Genomic DNA, 24,582 nt, shown 5'->3' with positions numbered 1-24,582 from the left:
CAGATAAAATAAAATTACTCGAAGAGCTTTCAATTGAGACCTGTAGAAGGTTTATCCATTCATAGCAATAAAGAACAGTAAAGTTCATGATACGGTTTTGGAGGAGGAGCTTTCTTTACATTTTTTGTAGGTACAAAAGTATGGTAGATTAGAGGCTGCGAAAGTTGTACAAAGCAGAGAAGGCTTTTGTTCCAATTGTTGTATATTAGAGAAAGAGTATTTCTGCTCTTCAGTGAGGTGTTGGTTTGCCAAAGGCAAGACCATTATTAAGGTAAATTGGTTATGGACAAAAGTTCTGCAAAAGTACTGGAGTTTTTTGTTTCCCATTATGAACCTTGTTGTCTCATTCATTGTTGACATGGTTCTAGAGATCTTTTAAGGCCGTCGGCAGTGTATCGTAAAATTCGCAAGAAAATAGAACTCAAGTTCCACCACCTGGAGCGGAGTGGACAAGACATTAATATCCATATAGACTGCCAGTTGACACCCTTTTTTTTTTTGTTGGGGGGCGGGGGGGTGTTGGATTTAGTTTAAACGCTCTAGACACCTTTGTTGTTTGATTGTGTAGAGGAGATGCAACTTAATCTCTAGTCGCAAAGAAATGCTCAAAATTCCCCATCCTAAGGGCAGTACAATGTTGGGATCAAAGGCCACCACAGGCACGATGCCCAAAACCTCTAGGGAAAAAGCGACAGCTGAAAAAGCCAGACTTCTAAAGAGTGTAAAAAGTGCCTTGGTAACCCAAGAGATGAAGAGAAATCCCAAGAGCTTCGGCTTGGCTAGAAGGGAGAAGAAAACAGGGAAGCGCTATAGTGCACTACATTGAGAATCACCCTAAAGATGAGAGGAAAAATAAAGAAACCAAAATAATATTTAAACTGTTATAGAAAACCCACACATCCTTGGAAACCATAGCCATCCCACACATCCTTGTGAAAAAAAGGTTTCAGTTTCTCTTAAAGTATTGAGGGACACCTAAAAAGGTTTCGGTTTCTTCACTTGGTTTTGATCTTGCTCCACAACAATGTTTTTGTGTTTGGGGGAAAAACCATTGTTTAATATTTCCTTGTAAAAGAAGAGACTTGCTTGAAAAACCTGTTCGTTGAGAAGTGAGATGAGCCAAAATTTTAGGAAACAATGTAAAGGCCTTCATATCATGTAAATTTCCACAGGAATGTTTCTCGAGTTTTAACATTGTGTGTGTGTGTGTGTGTGTGAGAGAGAGAGAGAGAGAGAGAGAGAGAGAGAGAGAGAGAGAGAATAACACTTGCCCTAAAAAGCCGAAGGTTATTAGCTTTTGGGGCTCACGGGTAAGAAACCCAAAGGTGCCACTTCACCTAAGCATGTGAGAAATAAATGCAAGAACAAAGACTTTCAAAAACCGATGAGCTTAAAAAGAGACTTAACCAAGGGTGTAATTTCAATGGTTTATGTTTATAGTGTCTAATAGAGCATTTTCCAAAGATTATCATTGTCATTTGTAGTGGCTCCACGTCAAAGCTTAAATAGCAAATCCCCGCCACTTTTTGTTTAGCTTTGTGGTTTCCTAATTAGAACATGAAGGCGCTTTCTATGTGTGATTTGAAAATCAAAGCAAATAAAGAAAGAGGACATTTCAAATAAAAAACCAGTTTAGAAATAGTTAGAAGAGAAAACTTGCTCTCATTAGAGGGGAGAGTTTTGGGAGAGTCAATGTGAAACAAAAGAGGACATTAGAGCCGAGTAGGGAATTGAAAACGTATTTTGGGATTTGAAAAGCACTTCTACTATACTAGAAAATGATAAGTTTCATCTAGCTTAGGTTAAAAAAGCCTAACCTTGGAATTAGTACAATTTTCCCTTGGTATTGGGCAAACAAGAAAGAGTGAAAGATTAAAAGAATAAAGAATGAAGATGTGTGGACATTCAGCCCAAAGTAGTGCATTTCTATCGTTATGGTTGAAGTATGCATAAAAAGGTCTTCAAACACTATGACCAAGCATCACTCAAACGTTAATTGTGCCATAAAGTGTAGTAATTTTGGAGTATCCCTCATATAATCTCCAAATCAAATAACTTAGTATATGAAACTCGATCATTATAAGTTTTTGACAAGGATACATGGGTGCAACTAGGCTACTTTTGTGAGATATCCCACACACACACACTATTAGGTATTCCAAGTAGTTTAGTCCTTTTTCTCCTCTTCCTATGCTTTTCCTCCTCTCCTTTTTAAGAATTTGTGTGTGGTTGGGCGATTTTGCTCCTTAGACAGGCTTATCTCAATGGAGTTTGATCCTTTGTAGAAATGTTTCTAACACCTTTTAAGTGTTAGAAATCTTCAGGACTACATTATCATTCGTGTCAACTCTCTTTCTCTGACTCAGGAATTAAGGAGCATTTTTTCTTTCTAGCTCACAGTGAGAAGATCATGTTTAGGCCTAAACTCATATTTTGATCACACTATCCAAATAGTAATTGTGAATAGCCATGGATTTGTGAGACTCTTATTAAAATGATTATTATGACATTAATAAATCCTCATAGGAGTTGTCCTCAATTATCACCATCATGAAGGAAAAGGTCAGATCCACTATTAGCAATTGACACTATGTTGCAATAGGTGGCTAGTGTATTAGATAAAAGCATAGAACATTGCCCATTTTGTATGAGTGCTTCAACATATCCCTTTTTACTACAACATTACATTGTAGATGGCTAATCTACTTGGTAGTCCACCACAAGTATGTCATTATATCTAGCTTTGAAACATACTTGTACAAAAGAGATGCACACGCGAAACATACATTGACTAGCACCTTGTTTTTTGTGAACACGACTCCTAATAATGACTATTAATAGTAGTCTCTAAGTGGTTGAACTTAATCTTAGAGCTTTTACATTGGTACCACACATTATAAGAATATTTGTTTTTCCTTTGTGGGATAAAAAGTTATTCTAAAGCATGCAAAATTCCTTAAACAGTAAATCATTCTTGACCCATGAAGTGCATGCAAACACTACCTAGATCAACATAATGTCAATCGAGGACACAGATGACACGATACGCACACGAAGGAAATCTCTTTAGCTTGTCAGGCTGAGACCATCCTACACATACAACACTCTGGAAGGCCAACTAAACCACAATCAAGAACCTCACTGCTCTCAACTACACCACCTAGCCACATACACACATACGAAAGGTAACTCACCTAATCATGCCAGATTCGTACAAAACTTAAGGAACATCATCCCCTCACTAGGATACACTTGTCCCTAAGCTTCTACACTCAAAACCCTCACTCTAAACCCATGCGGAAAACGCGTAGGATGACAAAGCAGAATTTTGAAAGTGCCCGAAACTGAAATTTATGAGTACCTAAGCGTAGCTTATGTCGCCACGATTCTATAGACTACTAGCACGTAGAAAACAGACATCGTTTGATACACTTATGGCCACGAATAGCTGGTAGATGCGTCGACGTGTGCGCTTCGTCTTGCGTGAAATGCTTGGCGTTGTCGTGTAGCTCTCCTCGAGCCTACAACAATGGTGCAATCGGATCTCCAATGTGTTGAGCGAGCCGGGCGTAGCAAGAGGATAAAGCTCACGCTCACTCTCTTTCTCTCTCACACACAGTAGACGGCAGCGCTAAAGTTTTGATTATGAAAAAGTCTTTTTTACAAAATGACCTAGGTACCTTATATACTAAGGCTACCTTAGGTTTAACCAAAAATGGGGTTGAAAGGGTCAAATGTCTTTGTATTTACAATCTGAAAGTGCCATTGCACCCCGGCTTCTGAAACTAGAATAACTACTCATTACAAATGACGTTTATAGCCATAATCCGTAGCATTTCATAACTCGCAAAAGATAAGACTTTGGTACGAAACTTGAGTTATGTTGTGTTGTTGACCCAGCGGTCAATGCTAACGGACCCTCCAAACTGACATGGGAAGATAGAAACTCTTTAAATTTTATATGAACATTATTATAGCATGTGAAGTTGATAAAAACCTCCATGTGAAATGTACATTGATATATTTGAAGGTTTTTACACTTAATTTTGTATGTATTTTCATCTTTTAGTTTAAAACTCATAGGTTAGTTTTGAAATTTACAGGTGGTATTATGCTACACTTTGGTTGTTTTATATAATTTTGATTATTTTCTTGAGCAGTGTTTGAAGAAATTGTGTCTCAACTTACAATTAGGTCGCTTTAAAACTGAAAATTTCCACTTGAGAGGATAATAGTGTTAAAATATATAAAATATCTCTCTTCTTTTTCAAATTATCCTTTTGGAAAACTTAGGAAAAGAAATTATGTAAGGTGTTTCCACACACTTTTTTGTAAGAGTTTTGAACTATTTTCTAGACCTAAATGCAATTGATGCACAATAATTCTTTTCGAAGTCTACCACATCTCACTCTAGTCAACCTCAATTCCTTCTACCAACAACCTCATTTGTCTAGCAGTCATGTCAAAGTCGATGATGCGGAAGAGAGAGAGAGAGAGAGAGAGAGAGAGAGAGAGAGAGAGAGTTTCATGAACCAATTAACGTTGGCAATGAATAAGTGAGTGTGTGATACAATGGAGGAAAGTGGTTGCATATATAGAAACCTCAGTAACTTGCCCTACCCGGGTGTGAGTATGAAGCGAGCCACATGAAGTGAGCAGGGAGTAGAGTGCAAATCACTTTTTACGACAACAATAAAATAGGTGAGCAGTTAGCATACAAGATTTGGTGTCATAGTGCAAGACATCATCCACACAATGTACAGAGACAAATTGACAAGGCCATGAATAATTGGTTAAACCAAAGGTAAAAGCGCCCAAAGTATAGCAAACCCCCCCAAAAAAAAAACCCTGAACTTTCTCTGTTTGTTTCCCTGTAGTGTGTATGCAAAACAGAGAGATGATTCTGCACTTTGTTGGCAAAGGTCGGGTTGCGGGTTCGTATCCTTGCGGAAGTGGGGTTGCATGAATTTATAATCCAATTGCAAATATTCTTGTTGATCCGAATTTACGAATATTCTTGCTGATCCAAATATTCTTTCTAGTTTGAGATAACGGGTGTTGGGCGGGCAGCAAAACGGCTCAAAGTTTCAAAGAAGGCAGCAAAGGAAGATCCTATGAAGTAATTTGTCTTGCAGTTAAAACATCAAAAGACTGTCATTCGGTGCAAAGGACAAGTGCGGGAAATCAAAAGGCCAAATGCATCCTATGGAGGAGAAACAACTAGAATTCGTACAACAATCGGTCGTAGTGTGAGGTTCCACAATTGAGACAGGTGAGGTTGACTACATAATTGAAAAACATGTAGGAGTCGGTTGAAGTTTAACAGCTAGTGTTTGGTTTGTGATGTTTTGTCAGGTAGTATTTTATTCTTCTCGAGTCTTAGTGAAGGGGTGAGGAAAGGACAAGTCCAGCCAATTCCTTCTGCTTCCTGGGTGAGGATAGGAAGCTAACGTTCCCCCAGCCATCGTTGGATGAAGGGCCAGGTTCTGCATTGACAAGAATATGCATGTATGCAGGCATTAGCGAGCCTCTAATCGTGACCCATTTTCATCAAAGAGGAGCTACAACTTGATGCTTCAAATAGCCACACCACTGTTCAACAGGAAACTAATTGAATTAACCTTGAGCAACCTGATGCATAACACTACAATTTAAAAAAAAAAAAACAACCTGATACACAAAGTAGACTCAATTTGCATGTGTTGTGTTTGAGATAATCTCTGCATTTTGTTAGCCCTAACTTTCCCAGCTATATCTTCTAAAGAAATTTTGTTCGATAATTTGCTCATTTTCCAATGCCATGCACAGGTTTGAAAAGCACCCATGGCCATAACTTCTCCAATTACATCAATCTTTTACTCATATCGTAAACTGTCGATAATGTATCTAAGAATAAATGTTTAACTTTTGGGCAATCCCGCTGCTTGTTTCACAATGCATTGTTTTTCTTATCAAGTTTCCTAGCGAGGAAACATGCCCCACTCACACACACCATGCATCCTCAAGATTGGGGTTCAAGTCCCACTTAGACTATCCCAATTGATGTAAAGCTCGGGAATCTTGCACCTTTACAAGCCCACTTCTCTTCTTGTTTGAGGCGTTGTTACGACATGTAGGCATTAATTGGACAAAGCTGGCGATATGAAAAAGAAGAATCCAATTTCACACTAAAGAGATCCCTTAGAAACTAGATTCAATGTACAAACCACATCTTCTGGAGCTTGAGGGCTAGGATTCATCAATGATGACAGAGAATACTTCACGCTCAACTTCACTTCACTGTTTAGCAGGAAACTAATTGAATTAACCTTGAGCAACCTGATGTAGAACACTACAAGTTTCAAAAAATTTCTCAACCTGATGCACAAAGTAGACTCAATAAAACCTGACAGCAAAATGTAGAGATTATCTCGAACACAAAAATATGCATATAGCCTTATGTGAACACAAAATTTTGAACCAAACACCAACGCAAAACATACAGCATGTCAGCTATAGTTCAATACTCCGATAAGGAAGGAGTCTAGAACAAATCCGGTGCATATAGCCTTATGTGTACACAACAATTTCAACCATATACCAATGAAAAACATTTCCAACATGTCAACTACGATTCAATACTCCGACAAGGAAGAAGGAGTCTAGAATAGATCCGGTCGTCTCCTTCAAACATCAAAACATGGCGAGCCATGAAGGCAGCAGCCAACCCAAACGTTCCCGTGCCTGCAAAGAGGTCGAGCACTGTGTCTTCAATGCAACTAAACAAGGATATTATGTACTTTGCCAACTTCTCGCCACGCTGAGTCCCACCTCGCCAAGGCTTTCCCTTGCGTACTGAAATATCCTCAAGGGGAACCCTGCATGATAGAGCAGCCATAAAATTACACATTCTTACCTTCATGCACATTCTTTCAAGATTAAATGTCCTATGCATAGATTCAAAGCATCAATTAGGTTCCTACACATCATATATTATGTCCTTTGCTGATTGAAAACCCTCACCCAGGTCCATCTTTGCTAGCTGGTCCTCATGTACATCAAGAGTTGTGATTGGGGTGGATGATCTCTCAAAGACCGATAGCATTAAACAAGACACCTAAAAGCACAACCACTCCAAATCATAAGAAGATATATCACTCAATACTTGGCCACAAGCAACAACCCAAACCAAATGGAGGGAGACTCACATGCATGAAAATGTGCCCGATTTTGGTTCCAATTGGTGGAGTGCAATGGACAATCTGTCGTCGAAACATTGCAAACCCCAATCTGGTGGCTATGCGCTCAATAGACACTCCTTCCTCCAGTGGATACAAGCAAACTAGATATCACAAGTCAGAAAGGTAGAGGTCTGCCAGCTTGAAAGTGCTCTCAAATGTCATTGGGCCAAGCCTGTTCCACCCCGGAACCTTCTTCTGGGAAAATCCTTCCACCGCTACATTAGAAGGAAAGTCAACAATTATTAGATCAACACAATTGTCTACTTGCTTCCCTTTAATCCTCCCTACACTGCAGACAATAGTCAGTGCCTCAGATACACTAGAGGTCAGCTCCTCGCTCTCGATTGGGTTAGTCATTGCCTTCCACAAGTCCTCCACCTGAACATGAAAGAAAAACATAGTGCCTGCACAAAACTCTTCTTTTAGGCGCCGGCACGTATTTGATAGTACCAAAGACATTTCTATCTTTTAGCCTTACCTGCTGGTTTCAATTCAGGTGGAACATAAGTGCCCTTACTGCTGGACGCTCCTAAGGTGGTTGTCCTTTCCCTTTCAGATTTCTGTTGTGCCGCCAAGTATTTATTAACTATTTCTTTGCCGAGGTTTACTGGCATTGGAGGCCTCTTGCCACTACTCCTAGATACTGCTGACCCAATGGAGGCAAAGTGAGATATTGAGTCCCCCCCTCGCTCTTGATGTTTTGTTGTCCCCATCTGCAATTGTGTCTTGTGCAAGTCATACAACTCTAACTCCTCCTCTGGTGCCCATTGACCAAGAAAGTCCAACCAACAAGGGCAGTGCCTTGTCTCCACCTCACTCAGATGCTACATTAAATGTGCACTTGTCATGGGCCATGAAAACATTATTTGCAAGAGGAGCTCATTGAATCATCAAAGAGCTATACTTACCCTACCAAGTTTCACATCTTGGTACATGTAAACCGGCTGGTCCTCCTGTTTCCAAACGTACTCCATGGCAGGTATTTCTGCTATATGTTTCTCAGCATGCTCTTTTCGAAGCCATCTACAAGAGATCAAACATATGAAATGAGACTCTACACCAATATAGTAAATGGAAGAAACAACAAAAGAAAGGAGTTGCACCTGTAAAGCACCCGTGTTGCAGCTGTCTTCAGGCCGGGCTGAAGATCAGGCTCATTAGAAAACTTTATTCCCCCCTCATTAGTCTTGAAAGCCTTTCGAAAGAACCTCATTCTACATAGCTGTACGTATGAGTTCCAACGAGATTCAGGAGGTGGAGGCACATGATCGACTTCCCTTATCTCTTGTATGAGTATATGACCATGGTCTGCCAATTGCAACCAAAAGCAATACATATGCAGCCAATCACGAACCTTAGCTTTGTCATTTGGGAGTCCCTCCAAAGTTCTCTGGTTTGCATTGTGGTTGTCCAGCATGCGCACAATCTGAGATTTATTAGCATTGCTAATCATTGATGATCCTATCATGTTCAATTTCTCCTCAGTGGAAATGTGGGTGGATGGCTCATGCCAAGGCAGTGACAACACAGCATTCCAATACTGCTCCCCATTGCTTGGGTCTGCAATCCTTGCAAACTTTGATGTCTTACCTCGATAAAGTGTCTCCACGTTCCTTATAATCTTGTCACGGCTACCTTTGTCATCAATAAGAAGCCCCTTTGACTGCTCTTCAATTTTTTGTTCCATGTCATCCTTGAAGATTAGCCAGGTCATGATTTGAATGGGCAATGGAAACCAGCTCTTCTTACCCTGACCACCTTGAATCCTCATCTCTGATTCCACCCATGCTTTGTCCTCTTCTTCCAAGTAGGACGAAAGTGTGCTCTTGTCAGACTCACCTAGCTTCCTAAGCTGGAAGAGTCTATCCCCAAATGTGGTTGGCACAAAGGCAAACTCATTTATCCTATGTCAGACAAACATCAAAGAAAAAGAAATTTATTAATGGCAGTTCATTCACAGTAAATTTATTAATGGCAATTCATTCCCAGTAAAGACCAATGGAGCTTACTTGTTTAATCGTGACAGGGAGAAAAGTAATTCTCCAACATCTTGCTTCCTAAACTCTATAAAATTGCATAAAACACTACAATGCTTGCTTGTTCCAGAGGATTGTGCTGAGGACAAATCAATGCAAGTTTTACAATCAGCTATGCAGGAAATTCAAAATGGCTAAATATGATCTTACCCTCAGCTATGCAAGCCATCCATGCTCGATGTCTGTTGTTCCCATCCAAGATATGCAACATTCTGCCTGTAAGATAGGGACCCCACTCCTCGCTCTGAAGCAATTCCTCCTCGTACCTCTGGTTCAATTCCTTCCACCCATCATCCCTGCTCTCATGCATTGCATCTATTAACAAAGTCTGTTCTCCCTCCAAATCATAGATACTGACAGTGAAGGCCCCTTTGCTGGGAATATAGCCACCCATGTTCTTGAAGCTCCTTGACACAGTCCTCTCTGTAAGTGGGCTAATCTTCCTAATTGCCTCGGTTGGAAGCATTCTGCACAGTGGGACCATAGGGGGTGGTTGGACGTGCTTCACTTTGATCCTCTCCAAAAATGCCTGTGGCGTTGAAGTTTCCAAAATTTTTCCATAGATCTGTATCTTTTTCTTTCCTGTGGTAGCCGGGTCTAAGGTAGTGGCCTGGGTGGAGACACTCTCAGACTGACCATCATCATCCGCTTGGTCAGGCCCAGCTACACTGGCAGCTACTAATTCTTGGGCTTCTTTGGCAAATTCATCTTGATCCCCTGATCCATCGCCAGCTCCAACAACAACACCCACAACTTGGTCTGGGTTAGGAATCGCTTCCATGACAACATCAATAGGGTCGGCATGCTTCTCTGGGGAAACTTCAGCTTCGTGGTCAGGATTGCTTCCTTGGAGGGATGTGGTAGCTTGATCTAGTGTATTGAGCAAATCACCCCTTCTTGCGGAAGTCCTTGAGCTACCTGCTCTGCTAACAGCCTGTAAAATTTTCCTCTTTTTAACCATTGGAAGTTCGGATTCAACAACTAAGCAACATTTAGCTTTCATGCAAACTAACCTTGTCACCCATGACATCTAGTTAGTATAACACGACAATACCAAAGCTAACCACACAGTGCTTGTCAAGTCGTTCAAGACCATTGGCCCACACACACAAGTGATTGTCACAAAGTCATTGCCCCCCACACACACAAGTGCCTATCACAAAGTCGAGGCTGACCCGTCATCACGGAAAAGGCGGCTCCACTGTAAATATAGTTAAAACAAGGTGGATTTTAGAGAACTGCGTCTCCACTATAGTTAAAACAGGGCGGCTCCACTGTAAATATAATTAAAACAGGGCGGCTTTTTGAGATAGGGTGCAATTTTGAGAACTGGTCCATTGTAGCCGGCCTATTCAAATTCCTACAGCTGGCAATAGATGCATTGGTACGAGCAAAAGAAAACTACGACTAAAAAACACAAATCATCAAACACTCAAAGACCCAAGCTCATTTTCATCGGCATCAAACCTCCAAGTCATCAAGGCATCAAGACAATGGAAGAAGGTCACAGGTAAAACCTAATGTTGGACAACCCTTCGCTGCTCCATGGCGCCTTTCCAAGGTGGACAGGCTGCAAAAACGTCCGGGATGTCTTTGATTGTTCAAATGCGCTCAGCGCACTTGAACAATCAAAGATTATTCACTAATCACTTCTCGCAGAGATGCACGTTTTTAAGCTACCATGTCATAGTTTATAAGCTACCAGGTCATAGTTTATAAAATTTTATTCCTATCTAAATGCAAGCCATTGCTATCCTGCAAACCATAGCCATAGTTTGACCACAATGCTCTGATTAGCATTAGCATTTTGCGAACATTGGTAAGAACTAGATACGACTGATGCAACCTTCAATTTGCAATATCCTTTCGACACAACTGGAGTCTGGTGATCTTAATAGAGCATAGCATAAATAGATAACTTACCCTCTTTACCAGCTGATCAAGAGATCCATAACTACATTTTGCATGTGCTTAAAGTCATCTGAGATATGCAAACCTACGCTCACTCGAATTAATGGAGGCAAGAAAAGCCATGCTGCAGAGAAGTATACGAAGGCTAAGGTACACACGATGGCGCTTTGAGGTTCTGAGTCGGCCTCATCAGACACACAGAACATGGGAAGTGAACTTTCAAAAACCGAGCATGCTGATTTTGCTGAGTTTTAAGGTTAGAAAATTGAGCATGAATTTCAATGCTTGTTCAAGTGCGCTGAGCGCACTTGAACAAGCAAATAAATTCATGATGGCTGACTCACTTTGCTGCGTGGTGAAAACTCCTTGAGGGGGCTGCATGGCATGAGCAATGCCTTCTTCATCTCCACCCAATCTCCACCTGTTTGCCTACTCTGGTTGCAAATTTGCTTCGTCGAATGATCACCTACCCTGGGCGGCCACCGGAGCTCTGCTTCGTCAAATGATGACGTGAGCTTTGACTTAATCTGTGTGCTCTGCCATGGAAGACTACAATGTCTTTGTCTTTGTCGAAGATGATGGCGATGACATGGCAGGGCTGGTTCTGTTTTCTATGCAGTTTGTGGAGCCAAGGTAGCTAGGCGCGTATTGCAAGGTAGATAGCTGCGTATTGCAAGTCAGCTGGGCACGTATTGCAAGGCAGGGGCAGGGGTGCGAGAAGGAAATTCGTAGAGCCTGTCCGATAGAGAAGGAAATTCGTAGAGAAGGAAATTCATAGAGCATGTGCAAAGGGAGGGAGGGCATCCTCTGTCCGATAGGGAAACTGGTAAAGGCATGAGTGCAAAGCAAGGCAGGGAGCAGCGCCTCCTCTTGCAAGCAAATGGGACGAGGCTGGGTGAGGGATGTATTGAGAGCTCGTGGGAACACCTTGTAGGAAAAAACCCTTAGGCGGCCACGTTTCTTTGCCCGTCCTCTTGAGTGACCTGTAATTCTTTTCTGCAGTTCTCCTTGACCTTGCCCTGCGATGTCACTCAGGGGATGTCATACCTTGCTTACGAGATCCTTCCTTCATAGAATGTACATAGCCCTGTGCGACTAGCTTCCCCCTGGACAGACCAACGACCCGCCTTAATTACTTGATTACTTGATTTTACTTGATATAGCCGCCTTAATTACTTGACCCGCCTTAGTTAATAGCGGGTCCCTGGCCTGTAGTGTATTCTAAGAGGCATGTAGTGTATTTTAAGAAGCATGTAGTGAATTTTGTGTATTTTTTGGAGCACTGGCCTGTTCGTTGGTTTTTCTAAAATTAAATTTTTCATTTTTATGCAAAAAATTAGATATTTGATTATAGGTGCACTGCCAAAATCTTCTTGGGAGACCTCAATGGTGCTGCAATTGAAGTCCCTTTTCTCGATGGGGTAGCAATTGTTTCTACCTCATCTATGCATCGAAATCTGGTCTCTCGAGCAAGCTCTAGTGAAATTGGAACGGTTCAGTTGCAGGTATTGGCAAAGTGTGATGGGGTTCTGCAACCAGTGTCTGTTTTGCAAAGGAGACTGGGGATTGATGATGATAACTACTTTCTTCTCAGCTGTGATTTGTCACAATACTATATTGCAAGCTTGCATTCTACCAAAGTAGAGTCCGAGCTTGGTGCCTCCAATATTTCCCCAATGTTAGTTGGTACACACTTGTCAATCCATGATTTATTGGATTTCTTGTTAACCTATTTCTTCTGTTTGGTGCAGTATTTTGGAGGAGGAAATTAGAGACAACACTTCTTCAAACAAACTTTTTAACAATCCGACCCCGGGTAGTGCAGACCCAATTGAAGTGGAGGATGATGATTTGTCATCTAATATATCATCCTTCGAGATTGTCAGACGGTTGACTCCAAATGACATTCTCCGTAGAGTTATAGCAAAGTGCATGCTGTTGGGGAGGGTCCGTGAGCTACCTGCAAAAATCCCAAATAACACAATCTTTGAATTGGTGGATGGATGTCAAATGGAGGGCATGGAGCAGAAGTACGACGGTAACCTCTGGACCAAACCTCAAACTCAGACAAGGGCCCTCAACGACTTGACTCTTCGCAAAAGCATGTGTGGTGGTTCACTGAAACGTGTGAATGAGCGTTGTCCATTCTTTGCAAGGACAGGGTCAGCCAACAAGCTTCATTGGTGTGGTCAGCTTCTTAAGTCTCCCATAGTTGGTAGCTATGCTTGTGGGAGCTTTGGTAATATAGAGTGTTTCTTTTGCAAGCATACCCCTCTTTGCATTGGGACATGTCCTGCCATTGCTTACTACTTTATGCCCAAAGTCACATCACATTCTCGACTTTTTATCCACTATGGGGAACACTCTCATGATGTTCGCAAAGGAATGTGCAGGAGTTCACTTAGGAATGTTCGTAAGCTTGTGTCTCAGGTTGTTAGCATGGATCATAGTGCGGGGCCAAGGAGAGTACAAATGATAATTGGAAAGGAAATGGTACTTCGTGCTTTCACACATCAGGACAAGGGACCATCAGAGTTTATGTCTGAGCAGGAGTTGAGAGAGATGTCAAGAGAAATGGACGCATTGGTGAACCTTAAGAAGTAGGTTCAACTAATTGTACTACTCTTGACAACTTGACATTGATTTGTGCTAATCTATCATGGTTCTACTTGATAGGTTGAAACAAATGGTAGTGCAAAGTAGACGAGCAAATAGACCTGCAGGTGATGGGTTTGAGGCAATTCTTGAGTTGAAGAGAAAATGTCATTTTGAATTCTTTCATGGTTCTCGATTCCCACTACAAGCAAATTCAGGGGACGAGAGATGCTTTCTATTCAAAATGTCCACAACCGGTGAAGGATCAGGGGTTAGCATAGTGAAAAGGATGGACACTGTTGGTACCGGTGATCTTAGGCAATCTTGGGTCTGTTTTGATCACATGCACAGAATTGAGGGTGGTTGGCATACCATGGGGGCGCATGCCTATGATCACTTGTAAGTATTGATTTGACCTAGCTCAGTGATGTAATTTTTTTGGCTAATTTCCATTTCACCATGTTTGTGCAGTGTTGCAGAGCTGCTTACAATTGCCACTTGTGAGTTTAGAGAGGAGGACGAGGTGGTGCAGATTATGTCATGGGAGAACTTAGTAAGGGTTGTGATAGAGCATGGTGGTAGAAAACCGCAATTTGTAGGGTTCATGGCTGATGAAGCAAGTGCAAATTGGCGTGCAGTGAGATCTGTGTTCAATGATGGAAAGGAGATGGTTGGTCGAGAGGAATCTTGCCTTTTCCATTGGAAGGAAAGCCTCATAATTCATACAGATCGATATATTGCATCACCCTTTAGGGCCACCCATCTAGACATGTGTGAGAGCTGGAGAAATGCATCTACTAGGTCTGATGCACTTGAGCATTTTAGGCGAATAAGGGCATGGTGGAAAACAGGGAAGGCATTGGATAGCTCAATTCGGAAGCTTGAGAGTTGGCTTGGTTGGTGGCATCACAGGGCTAGTCATTGGGGCAACTTTGTGCTTGTGGACAATGAGCCCATAGCCAATGCATTGGTGCCAAGGACTAATCTTTCAGAATCTAAGCATGGTTCATGGCTCGCTGGAGAGGGGTATAAACATAAAATTAGTATGTATGATGCATGCATCACCGACCTTGTCAATTCGTACTTTCAATGTGCAAGGCAGCTTGCTTTCTTTGAGGGGAAACTGATTGGAACGGGGCCCACTCTAGAGGTGTTGATCGATAGAGCAATATCACGACAAGCCAAAACACCATCACCGGTTGAAACTACAAAGGTAGTGGATGATGCAATTTTTGGGACTCCAATGTTTTCGCAACGAATTAACTTTAAAGGTGAAAAGAAGACCCTTTGGGTCAAGAGGTCACTGGATAAAGAGGACAACAAAGATGAAGCAAGGTGCAGCCATTGTCCGGAGTACAACTATGTCATAGTAGACAGACAAGAAGCTATCATTCATGGAAAGGGTAAAGTAGGAGACAATGCTGAAAGCCTATTGCATGATCTTGAGGCATGTGAGGTGGAAGTGCATCCCACCATGTGGGCATTGAGGAGAGAGCTGATGGCGAGTAGGATCAAGTGTAGCAACTGGGCATCTGGAAAGAAATGTGATGCACTTGTTCGCGGGGGTGAGTTAGCACCGTGCTTCTGGAGTGACTGCCAGATGGTCCAATGGAAGAAGGAGAAGTTTTGCTACTTTTGCAACACAGATGTCACACATTGCTGGAACATTAGTAAGGTTGTGCTACATGCTCCTAGTAGTCTTCCCACAATTTGGCCGATTGAAAAAGGGACACACATGAAGATAGTAGAGGCAAAGAAGTTAGTGGTTGGAGGATTTGACTTTGGTTTTCCATTGACACAAATTTAGGCAGTCATTGATGCCACAACCCCACTGACAAGTGACCCAAATGTAGAGGAGAGGCAGCGCCTTCCTTACAGAGTAGGTGTGTCAAAGCTTGCATATACACAAGTAACTTATGCATTGACTCGAAGAATGCATGTGGAAGATACTGTGGTGAAGAAGATTGGCATTGAAGAGGTGTTCAAACTGAAGGTGTGGAACTCAGCGGATTCAGATCCAGAGCTGATTGATGTTGTGGTTCGGAAGAATCCATCGTGCTCGTGCAAGGAATTTCAATAACGTGTTTCTTTGAAGAAAAGATATCTTGCATGTTCACACTTATACTATGTGTTCCTGATAACTCTTGGTCAAGATGTGCACGTTAGCATGCATATTCACCAAAGCAAAATAGCTCCCAATATTGTGCATGATATGCTCACACAGGCCAAACGAACCTAAGCAGGTTGAAGGCTCAAAGGTTTTTGTGACGATTATTTATGTCCATCTCGCAAGGGTTTAAAACTAAGAATATCTTAGTTCTTCAATGTGTCTATTATTTATGTCCATCTTGTAAGGGTTTAAAATTAAGAATATCTTTGTTCTTCAATGTGTTGACCCAAAGCAATATTTTTATGAAAAAAATATAATTTCATATAATTTTAATTCATTTTGACATCTACATAGCAACATTTTTGTGAAAAAGATATGATTTCATCTAATTTCATTTGATTTCAACTCTCTCTCTCTCTCTCTCTCTCTCTCTCTCTCTCTCTCTCTCTCTCTCTCTCTCTCTCTCTCTCTCTCTCTCTCTCTCTCTCTCTCTCTCTCTCTGTGAAAGAATCTTAAGAGCCTTTCTCACTGGATTTGTTGCAAACTTGCAAAATTGATCATTTGCTCATTTTTATGAAAAAATACAATTTCATCACATTTTGACATCTACAGAGCAACATTTTTGTGAAAAGGTATAATTTCATCTTGTTTTATTTCATTTCAACTCTCTCTCTCTCTCTCTCTCTCTCTCTCTCTCTCTCTCTCTCTGACTCTCTCTCTTTGAAAAAGAACCTTAAAAGCCTTGCTCACCGGCTTTGTTGCAAACTTGCAAAATTGATCATTTGCTCATTTTTATGAAAAAATATAATTTCATCTCATTTTGACATCTACAGAGCAACATTTTTGTGAAAAGGTATAATTTCATCTAGTTTTATTTCATTTCAACTCTCTCTCTCTCTCTCTCTCTCTCTCTCTCTCTCTCTCTCTTTGAAAAAGAACCTTAAAAGCCTTGCTCACCGGCTTTGTTGCAAACTTGCAAAATTGACCATTTGCTCATTTTTATGAAAAAATATAATTTCATCTCATTTTGACATCTACAGAGCAACATTTTTGTGAAAAGGTATAATTTCATCTAGTTTTATTTCATTTCAACTTTAAAGTTGTGTGTGTGTGTGTGTGTGTGTGAAAGAACCTTAAGGGCTTTGCTCGCTAGCTTTGTTGCAAACTTGCAAAATTGATCATTTGATCGCCTAGTTGTGCTCGCTTCACGGCCATCCCCGCCCTACCCAAACTTTGACAAGTAAGTAAAGTAAATACCTAAAAGCCAAAATAAATAATGGGATCAAATTGGGCAGTTCACTTGAGATGCCAAAACTCTAACACCCTCTCTGCAGCTCATAGTGGACATAAATAGTGAGGCCAAGTTGATGAAGAATCTACCATGGACACCCCAGCAACACTGGTCATGCTGGGTGGATACACCTCCAATTTTCTACCCTCAACTTTGTACCTTAGAATAATGCCATCTCTTGAGCATCGGTTCCCTTTTAGCAAGTTTGAATTGTAGACCACACTACCTCCAAGAATCCCCATTCGTGAACTACGAACGAATCACGTCCAAAAATAATACTCCTATGCGGGGCAAGGGATAATAAATTGTTATGCAAATACCTTACCTCACATCTAGAAACAAGCTTCAATATAAGCTTCAAAAGAAAAAGGAAGACATGCCATCTAATCTCCTAAAGATCTGTGCCTCCCACGAATCAATGGACGAAAACAAATGGCACATCCTTCTATTAAGATGGGCTGAAACAAAAGCCTGTATACTCAATCTATGCAAAGTAGGTACAATATGGGATGATTTTGCATAACTTCTAACTTTACATACCATATGATGAGGTCATACGCTCATGGAGCTTCTCGCAAAGTATAGCTCATATTATCATTATTTTGGTGATGCAATAAATTTGAGGCCAAAAGTAAATCTCGATGCATCCAATGCTTGGTGTTTTCCCTTTTGCAGAGTGGAGTGTCCTTGGCCTTCTTTAAAGTAAAGAGATCTGCTTTTTTCTAGGCTTGCTTTTGTCCCTTCGATCCTCCTTTTACTTTTTAGGACACAAGATAATGAACTGTGGAACACATCCTATCCATGATCCGGCCAACAACAATGGATTGATGCATTCATCCATAGTGTTTTAGATATATCTGATTGGTTCCTTGCCAGATACACGTGCCTTGAACTTCGACTTGTGTGTTGAAACAGTTGTTCCTAGGTCATGCTGAGTGGGATGAGAGAATATTGAAAGCTTATTTAGGATATTTCATCCCAAAATCTTGAAAGCCTTCAAAAGCTCAATAGGGTAAAGGGGAGCCCTAAGCACTATGTAGTTTCTCTTTCCTAGCTAGCTATCCACTAGCTAGCATGTCAACAATGGCTTTCCCTTCACCCAACACAAAATGCCATCTTTTTGTATGGGTATTTTATGGAACCCAATTATTCCTTCTACATGTTCTTATCCCTCCACCTTGATGCATACAATCTTTCTACCCCTACCATCATCCACCTTCTATGTGTCATATGATCTATGAAGCCTACCTCCACTTAGCCTTCTAATGATATGGAGACTACACTTTCATTGATGTTAGGACCCAGCTGTAATGTTGCTACCAAGCCCGTTGTCTACCTAGAAGAATTGCTAAGCTTTCCCTGGATGACCCCTTTAATGATATTTTCACAGGCAAATCAACAACCATGAATATAAACACAACTCCTACCTCATAAGTGTATACTATTTTTGGGGCTTCAAGGAGTCCAACTGCTCCTTCCCCTTGACAACAATGGCCTTGCACTATCCTTTAGTCTATACACCGATGTTGTTCTTGTAGGAATGGTGGTTGCGATCTCAAACATCAATTTTGAATCATTGGTCTCTTGGGTTTGTCACGTTATCAATTGGCTTATTTGGCTTGTAGTTTGTTTGTTAGACATTAGGTATTTCAATAGCTCTATAATTTGAAATTCAATCCTTGGAGTCCTTTGAAAGAGAGAGAGAGAGAGAGAGAGAGAGAGAGAGAGAGAGAGAGAGAGAGAGAGAGAGAGAGAGAGATGCAAAGCAAGGGTTTCTTTCTAGATAAAGTGTATGGACTAGATATAGAAGGATATGCCGGCAAGGATTGGCTAAGAAAGATCTAGAATCTTTTTTTATTGGGTGCAAATATAATACATCTTCCCAAATATAGTCATATTTATCACTGAGCTCTCAAATCCTTTTCTCACTGAGATCTAATGGATGAAAGGTATATTTATTTTGATAACACTATTCTTGCATGGTTTTGTTTTTGGATTTTTATACAGCTTGGTTTTCTATTACGGTTTCTTGTTGTAGTTGGAAATTGTGAGGTAGAAAGGTTTGCCTTTGAGTGTGTATTTTATAGTATACTAATTCACCATATCATGTCTCTGAATGACTAATATCAAGAATCTGATAGATCAATTGGATACATTTAAAGCAAGCTAGGATGCAAGCTAGGATGTAGCATTCACATACACTAAAAAAATAAGATCTCAAAGTTAATGTTTCCTATTCCACCAAGACTATATGCACTTTCACTCAAAGTGGCTTGATCTAGATTAGCAAAGAAAGTAGCTCTCACCCTTTTTTATGACGAGAAATGCTACATTGTGACTTCAGTCTAAAGTTATGCACGAGAAAAGACACACATGTATAGAAAACAAGTACATAAAAAGCTGCTTTTGTGGGGTAGAATCCAAAAAACTTCCTATTGAATATAACTTTGCACACAACTTAGAATATCAGTATGAACTCTTGAATACATAGATATGAAATAATGCCAAAAAGTTGTATGTTTGGAAGCATTCTTGTGTGTCCAATAAGCCTATTTGAGCACACAATTGAAAAAGATGTAAATTTGTGCCAAAAGCTCTAAATTAAAAGCTTACAAGATTATTATCCCTGCTCTGATCGACCTTACTAGATTAAGCCAAACTAAATCTACTCTTTCCATATGGAAAAGTTCGTGCCATCGAACTTCTTGATGTTGTAGATGTCTTTCTTAGAAGAAGAGGCCCATAGCTACAAAAGTTAAACACTATGCCAAGAAGACCAAGAAATTATGGCAAGAATTATGGAAAAATTTTGGCAAATTTTCTTCTATAACAAGAGCAAAATATCAACCAAAAACTGCAGCAAAATGGTTATCTATGCAGAAACCTAGACTTGCGAGAAAATTTTATGAGATTCTCCTTTATACAAGGAGCAAAATCTCAACCCAAATAGCGCATAGAATCAACCATAGATTAACAAGAGGATAAATTGTGCATAAACCAATCCAAAATTGACCCAAATAGATTGCTAACATGACGTCAAATGCACCTAGCCCTCTTTACATAATTTATGGGGAGGCCTCATAAAAGGGGTGCTCTAGAAAACATGTATCATGGAAGGGATCTCAAAATTTGAGAATACCCCAACTCAAAAAAACCTCAACACCACCCTCCAAAAGGCTTAGTAGGCATGATTGTAGTCCAAAGCTCATCAATGACTATCTTTTGATTGTCTCAAAAATGGTCAAGATTTTCAAAATGCCAAAGTATGGGTCCACAACGGACATACGCCGGCAATTTTTGCAACTCAGCGTACCTGAGCGAGCTGCATGTAGACAAATGCCAAACGGATGCAAGCATTGTAAACCAAATCCTTGGAGGGATACTCACTCTCAAAATAGCTCAATAGAACTCCAAGTTATCACCAAAAAACACATCTCATAATGCATAACATCCCACAATTGTAAAATTATTACAGACTCACTACCAAAAGTGCCTATGAAAATCCATGAACCTGTATCCAGCAAGAAACATGTAACCTCTCTCGTGTCAACCCAAATGGGATATATGCATGCAGTAATTGAGATTGGATCTCAAAACAAACCATAAGTGTCACACATCATAAGCATGCAGTAATTGAGATTGGATCTTAAACAAACCATAAGTGTCCTACATCACTGCCAAAATGCAAATGGAAATGCTTGTAACCCTAGCCATGGGTACTACCCCTAAACCCTTATTAATGAGCACAACATGTGCCATGTGAGCATGATAAGAAGCATGTCTAGGAGCATGAGAAGAAGCATGTGCAATTAAATCACTATCTACATCATAGATGATATCACTTAGACTCTCTTTCCCAAGCTCTATATAAGAGCAAGCTTGTATGCACTTCCATGAGTTGAGTTGATCAAAGTCTACATTGCATTCAAGCTCTTCTCACGTGTATTAATGTTATTGCATCTACTATGACTTATCGTGAATGCTTCTAGCCCTAATCCACTTTAACCTAACCTAAAAAATTGGTATCAAAGCCATAGATCCTCTAGATTATTTCTCGATTTTAGATATTGCATATATTTTTTCTCTGCTAGATCAACTGGTGCTCTTCCTCTCATCGCTTGATTGGAATCATACTTGTTGTTCATTATTTTGCATTAAAGAGAGCTTATCTGGAAAGTTTCAGGCCAAAAAGTACAAGAACATGGATCGCGATCCATGACCCCCTGAGACTGGGCATAACCTAATACTAGAGGATTTTGTGGGGTTCCAAATCTCTAGATACACATATTTGGTGGAAAATTACACAGCATACTCATCCAAAACTACAAATTGGACAGAAAGTACACAAACTTTGGAAATTGACAAAAATTGGGGATTTTTGACTTTTTGATGTCCAAATTCAAAAATAAGTGAAAATCTGACCACTACTGGGGCTAGACATACAACTGACCAAATTTCATGATAAGATGAGGTGGAACATGGATCGCGAATCCATGACCCCTTAGAGCATCTGAGCCTGAGAGCTAGACAGTGGGTAGCTAACATAATTTGAAACAATTTTTGTAAAGGTCATCATAGCAAGAAATGTCATAATAACTAATATCTAATTCTCCTAAATGATTTTCTCATGTTAAACTGATCATTTAATATGGGGAAGCGCCACGGGAGAAAAAGCTAGAATATTGGTTAAGCTGGCAGATTGACCACAATAGGAATCCAAAGGAGGGAAAATAGGGATCCAAAGGGGGGGCCATCTGCAAAAGAGCAATGTGCAACAATGGGATTTAAAGACCCTAAGGTTCAGCCCATTAAGACTTCCAAAATGCTAAGGTTCCAAAATTCAAAGGTTATGTCCTATGGTCAAGCTTAGCAAAATTGGATGCTTGGTGAGTGTGCCAAAAAAGTCTTCAAAGCTCCTACATAGGAGGGGACGAGCCCTGTAAGTAGGGGATGAGAGAGAAACACACACACACACACACACACACACACACACACACACACACACACACACACACACACACACACACACACACACACACGCACGCACGCACGCACGCACGCACGCACGCACGCACGCACGCACACACTCACTCACTCACTCACAGGCTCCCTTTACACAAAGGGAATGAGGGACACATGTCAGCTCCCTCGGCCAATTGCCCACAAGGTGCACTCAAATCCTATTGGATGGCCATGGAGATGGACCAATGAGAATTAGGCTAGAATAAATCTAGTTTAATTCATTTAAAAACACTTAATAAAAGAACCAATAAGAACTTTTACGCTCTCTAGAAGACTATTGGACAGTCTCCCAAGGGGTCCAATGAGAGTTTAATTGCATTAATTAATTACCTAAAGCTCTTACAAAAGGGGAAAGGGGGACACATGTCATAAGACTATCACTTATGCTTCTTAAATCCTATTGTCTAAGCCTGGAGAGGTCCAATGAGGAGCCAACAAGAGGATTTAGCAAGGGGGTCGACCAAGAGAGAGAGGGGGCTGATTTTTCAAAGGCATTATTCCACACACACTCACACAACTTCATGCGTGAAGCAAGAAGACTCTCTCTCTCTCTCTCTCTCTCTCTCTCTCTCTCTCTCTCTCTCTCTCTCTCTCTCTCTCTCTCTCTCTCTCTCCTTCTCCTTCTCAACCTTTATTGGAAATCTCATGACATACTCCAAGCTTGTGAGAAGGGAGGCCTACACCAACAACTCTTGGCTTTGTGATGAAAATCCAACCAAGAGCCAAGCTTTAATGCATGCTCATCTCCTCTACCATGCTAATTACTAAGCTATGCTATGCTAATATGAGTGATTATGTGAGGAGATGTACTTATTTCTCGTAAGACTACTCCTTCTTCCTCTCAATCTACTCTCATACCCTGCTAGCTCTCACCATCTTTGAAGGTGTGTGAGGTCTTGGGTCTGGGAATTGATGTTGTGTTTTATAAGTGTTTTTCTTAGTGTTTGAAGCTTCCAACTTCATTGCACTAGCTTGTTATTGAAGGAACACAAAGAATTGTATTGTATAATGTCTCTCTTGATGGGAAAAACCTATAATACAAAGCCTTTTGGAGGGGGGACCACGGCTCCATGTAAATTCGGTCCTCAACTGTTGTCAATAGCTTAATTTCTCTTTCTTTTGAAGTATTGTTCATGCCTATCTAACTAGGTGTTATGCTTTTTGTTTCTCTCTCCACCCAAGCACTCTTGTTATGCTCATTAGGAATCTATTATAATGAAATTCTCACTATGTTCATGCTATTTTCCGCTACACACAAGTTACTAGGCCATTAAATGTTACAAGAAACAACAAAAATTTGTCCAAAACACCAAAATACAAGCTGCAAATCAATAATTGCAAGCAGCCACAAATTTTGCTTTCGGTAGATCCAAAAATAAGTGGACAAGTAGACTCCATGATTTCAAATACACACTAGGTCGAGTTGGGGTTCAGACCTGATGGAACATGGATCCAGATCCATGTCCCCCTGCTAGACTTTGGGGTTGTGACCTTACAGCCTAGTACCAGAGACCAACACAAACAACTAATTCAAAAACAAGGGTACCAAAAAATTTCAAGAAGAGTCTCAAACAAGGCTAGAGCAATCAAGACCTAAAAAACACAAACAAACTGACAAAGTGACTTTTGGGAGACCTAAGGTGATGAAACCACCTAAAAATCCTATAATAGGGATCAAGAGACTGTAAGAGACCTGTGTGCCAAGTTTCAGGTTAGTCTGACATTGGGAGTCATGGATTGCAATCCATGACTCCCTATCATAGAGATAGCCTAGAGTGGAACCATAGTTAGCATTAGTCCCTGGTAGCATAGTGGTGGCGTCAAGATCCAATTTGGAGTTGACTTGTGCATGTTACAAGCAAAATAGGAGTTTGTGTCAAAAGTTTGATAAGATCCTGATTCTGATAGATTTTGACTAACCTAGCAGCTATAAATCTATAGCCACCAAGTGACTTCTGTACATGGTTTGGGAGTCACATTTGTAGCAAGTTGCTTTTGATCGGAGGGCTAAATGTAATATAAAAGTTAATAGGTCAGGGTTAGGCAAGCTTCATTTTCTTGATGTATTTGCGATCAAGCAGACTTTATCAAAGTAGAAACCCTAGCATTAGAGACCAATCAAGCCATATTTCAATGGAGGGTAGTGTCAATCAAGGGACCATACTTACCTTAGAGCCAATGTTGGAGGAAAGTATTTCTCATACTTCTTCGGAGAGATCATATACCTATATGGAAGAGGGATCCAAGATGTGAGTTGCAAGGAAGAAACCAAAATGGGAGCGCGACTATTGCAGCCTACACAACAAACCTGAAACTTTTGCACCTGCAATCAGTTAAAAATGAGCAGGGTGCTGAAATCTATAAAGAGTGTCTATATGAGTATGAGTTTAGAGTAAG

The 24,582-nt window shown here is 40.6% G+C and overlaps 2 protein-coding genes and 2 pseudogenes across 8 annotated transcripts in view; 3 read left to right on the top strand and 1 right to left on the bottom strand.

The window, feature by feature from the left end:
* Nucleotides 1-324, top strand: part of LOC147432993 (jmjC domain-containing histone demethylation protein 1-like) — an 87,736-nt gene extending 87,412 nt beyond the window's left edge. For all 7 annotated transcript variants that reach the window (XM_086492743.1, XM_086492735.1, XM_086492740.1 and 4 more), the window contains one exon: nucleotides 4-324. In XM_086492743.1, the coding sequence (XP_086348869.1) occupies nucleotides 4-12 (9 nt within the window). In that variant the 3' untranslated portion in view covers nucleotides 13-324. The remainder of the gene's footprint in view (nucleotides 1-3) is intronic.
* Nucleotides 131-5,616, top strand: LOC147432992 (uncharacterized; the record flags this gene model as incomplete). Its single annotated transcript, XM_086492744.1, has 4 exons — nucleotides 131-271; nucleotides 5,043-5,084; nucleotides 5,249-5,272; nucleotides 5,356-5,616. Coding segments are annotated over 4 exons (246 nt in total), but the record flags the coding sequence as incomplete, so codon positions are not given.
* Nucleotides 5,617-6,958: 1,342 nt separating this feature from the next.
* On the bottom strand, nucleotides 6,959-10,286 carry LOC147432991 (uncharacterized; annotated as a pseudogene).
* Nucleotides 10,287-15,260: 4,974 nt separating this feature from the next.
* LOC147432990 (uncharacterized) lies at nucleotides 15,261-16,001 on the top strand (annotated as a pseudogene).
* Nucleotides 16,002-24,582: the final 8,581 nt, after the last annotated feature.

Source organism: Adiantum capillus-veneris, chromosome 20 (genome assembly GCF_014529385.1).
Source record: "Adiantum capillus-veneris isolate H3 chromosome 20, ASM1452938v2, whole genome shotgun sequence".
Taxonomy (NCBI): domain Eukaryota; kingdom Viridiplantae; phylum Streptophyta; class Polypodiopsida; order Polypodiales; family Pteridaceae; genus Adiantum; species Adiantum capillus-veneris.
Note: the sequence above shows the minus strand (reverse complement) of the source record. Positions and strands in the feature narration are given on the sequence as shown.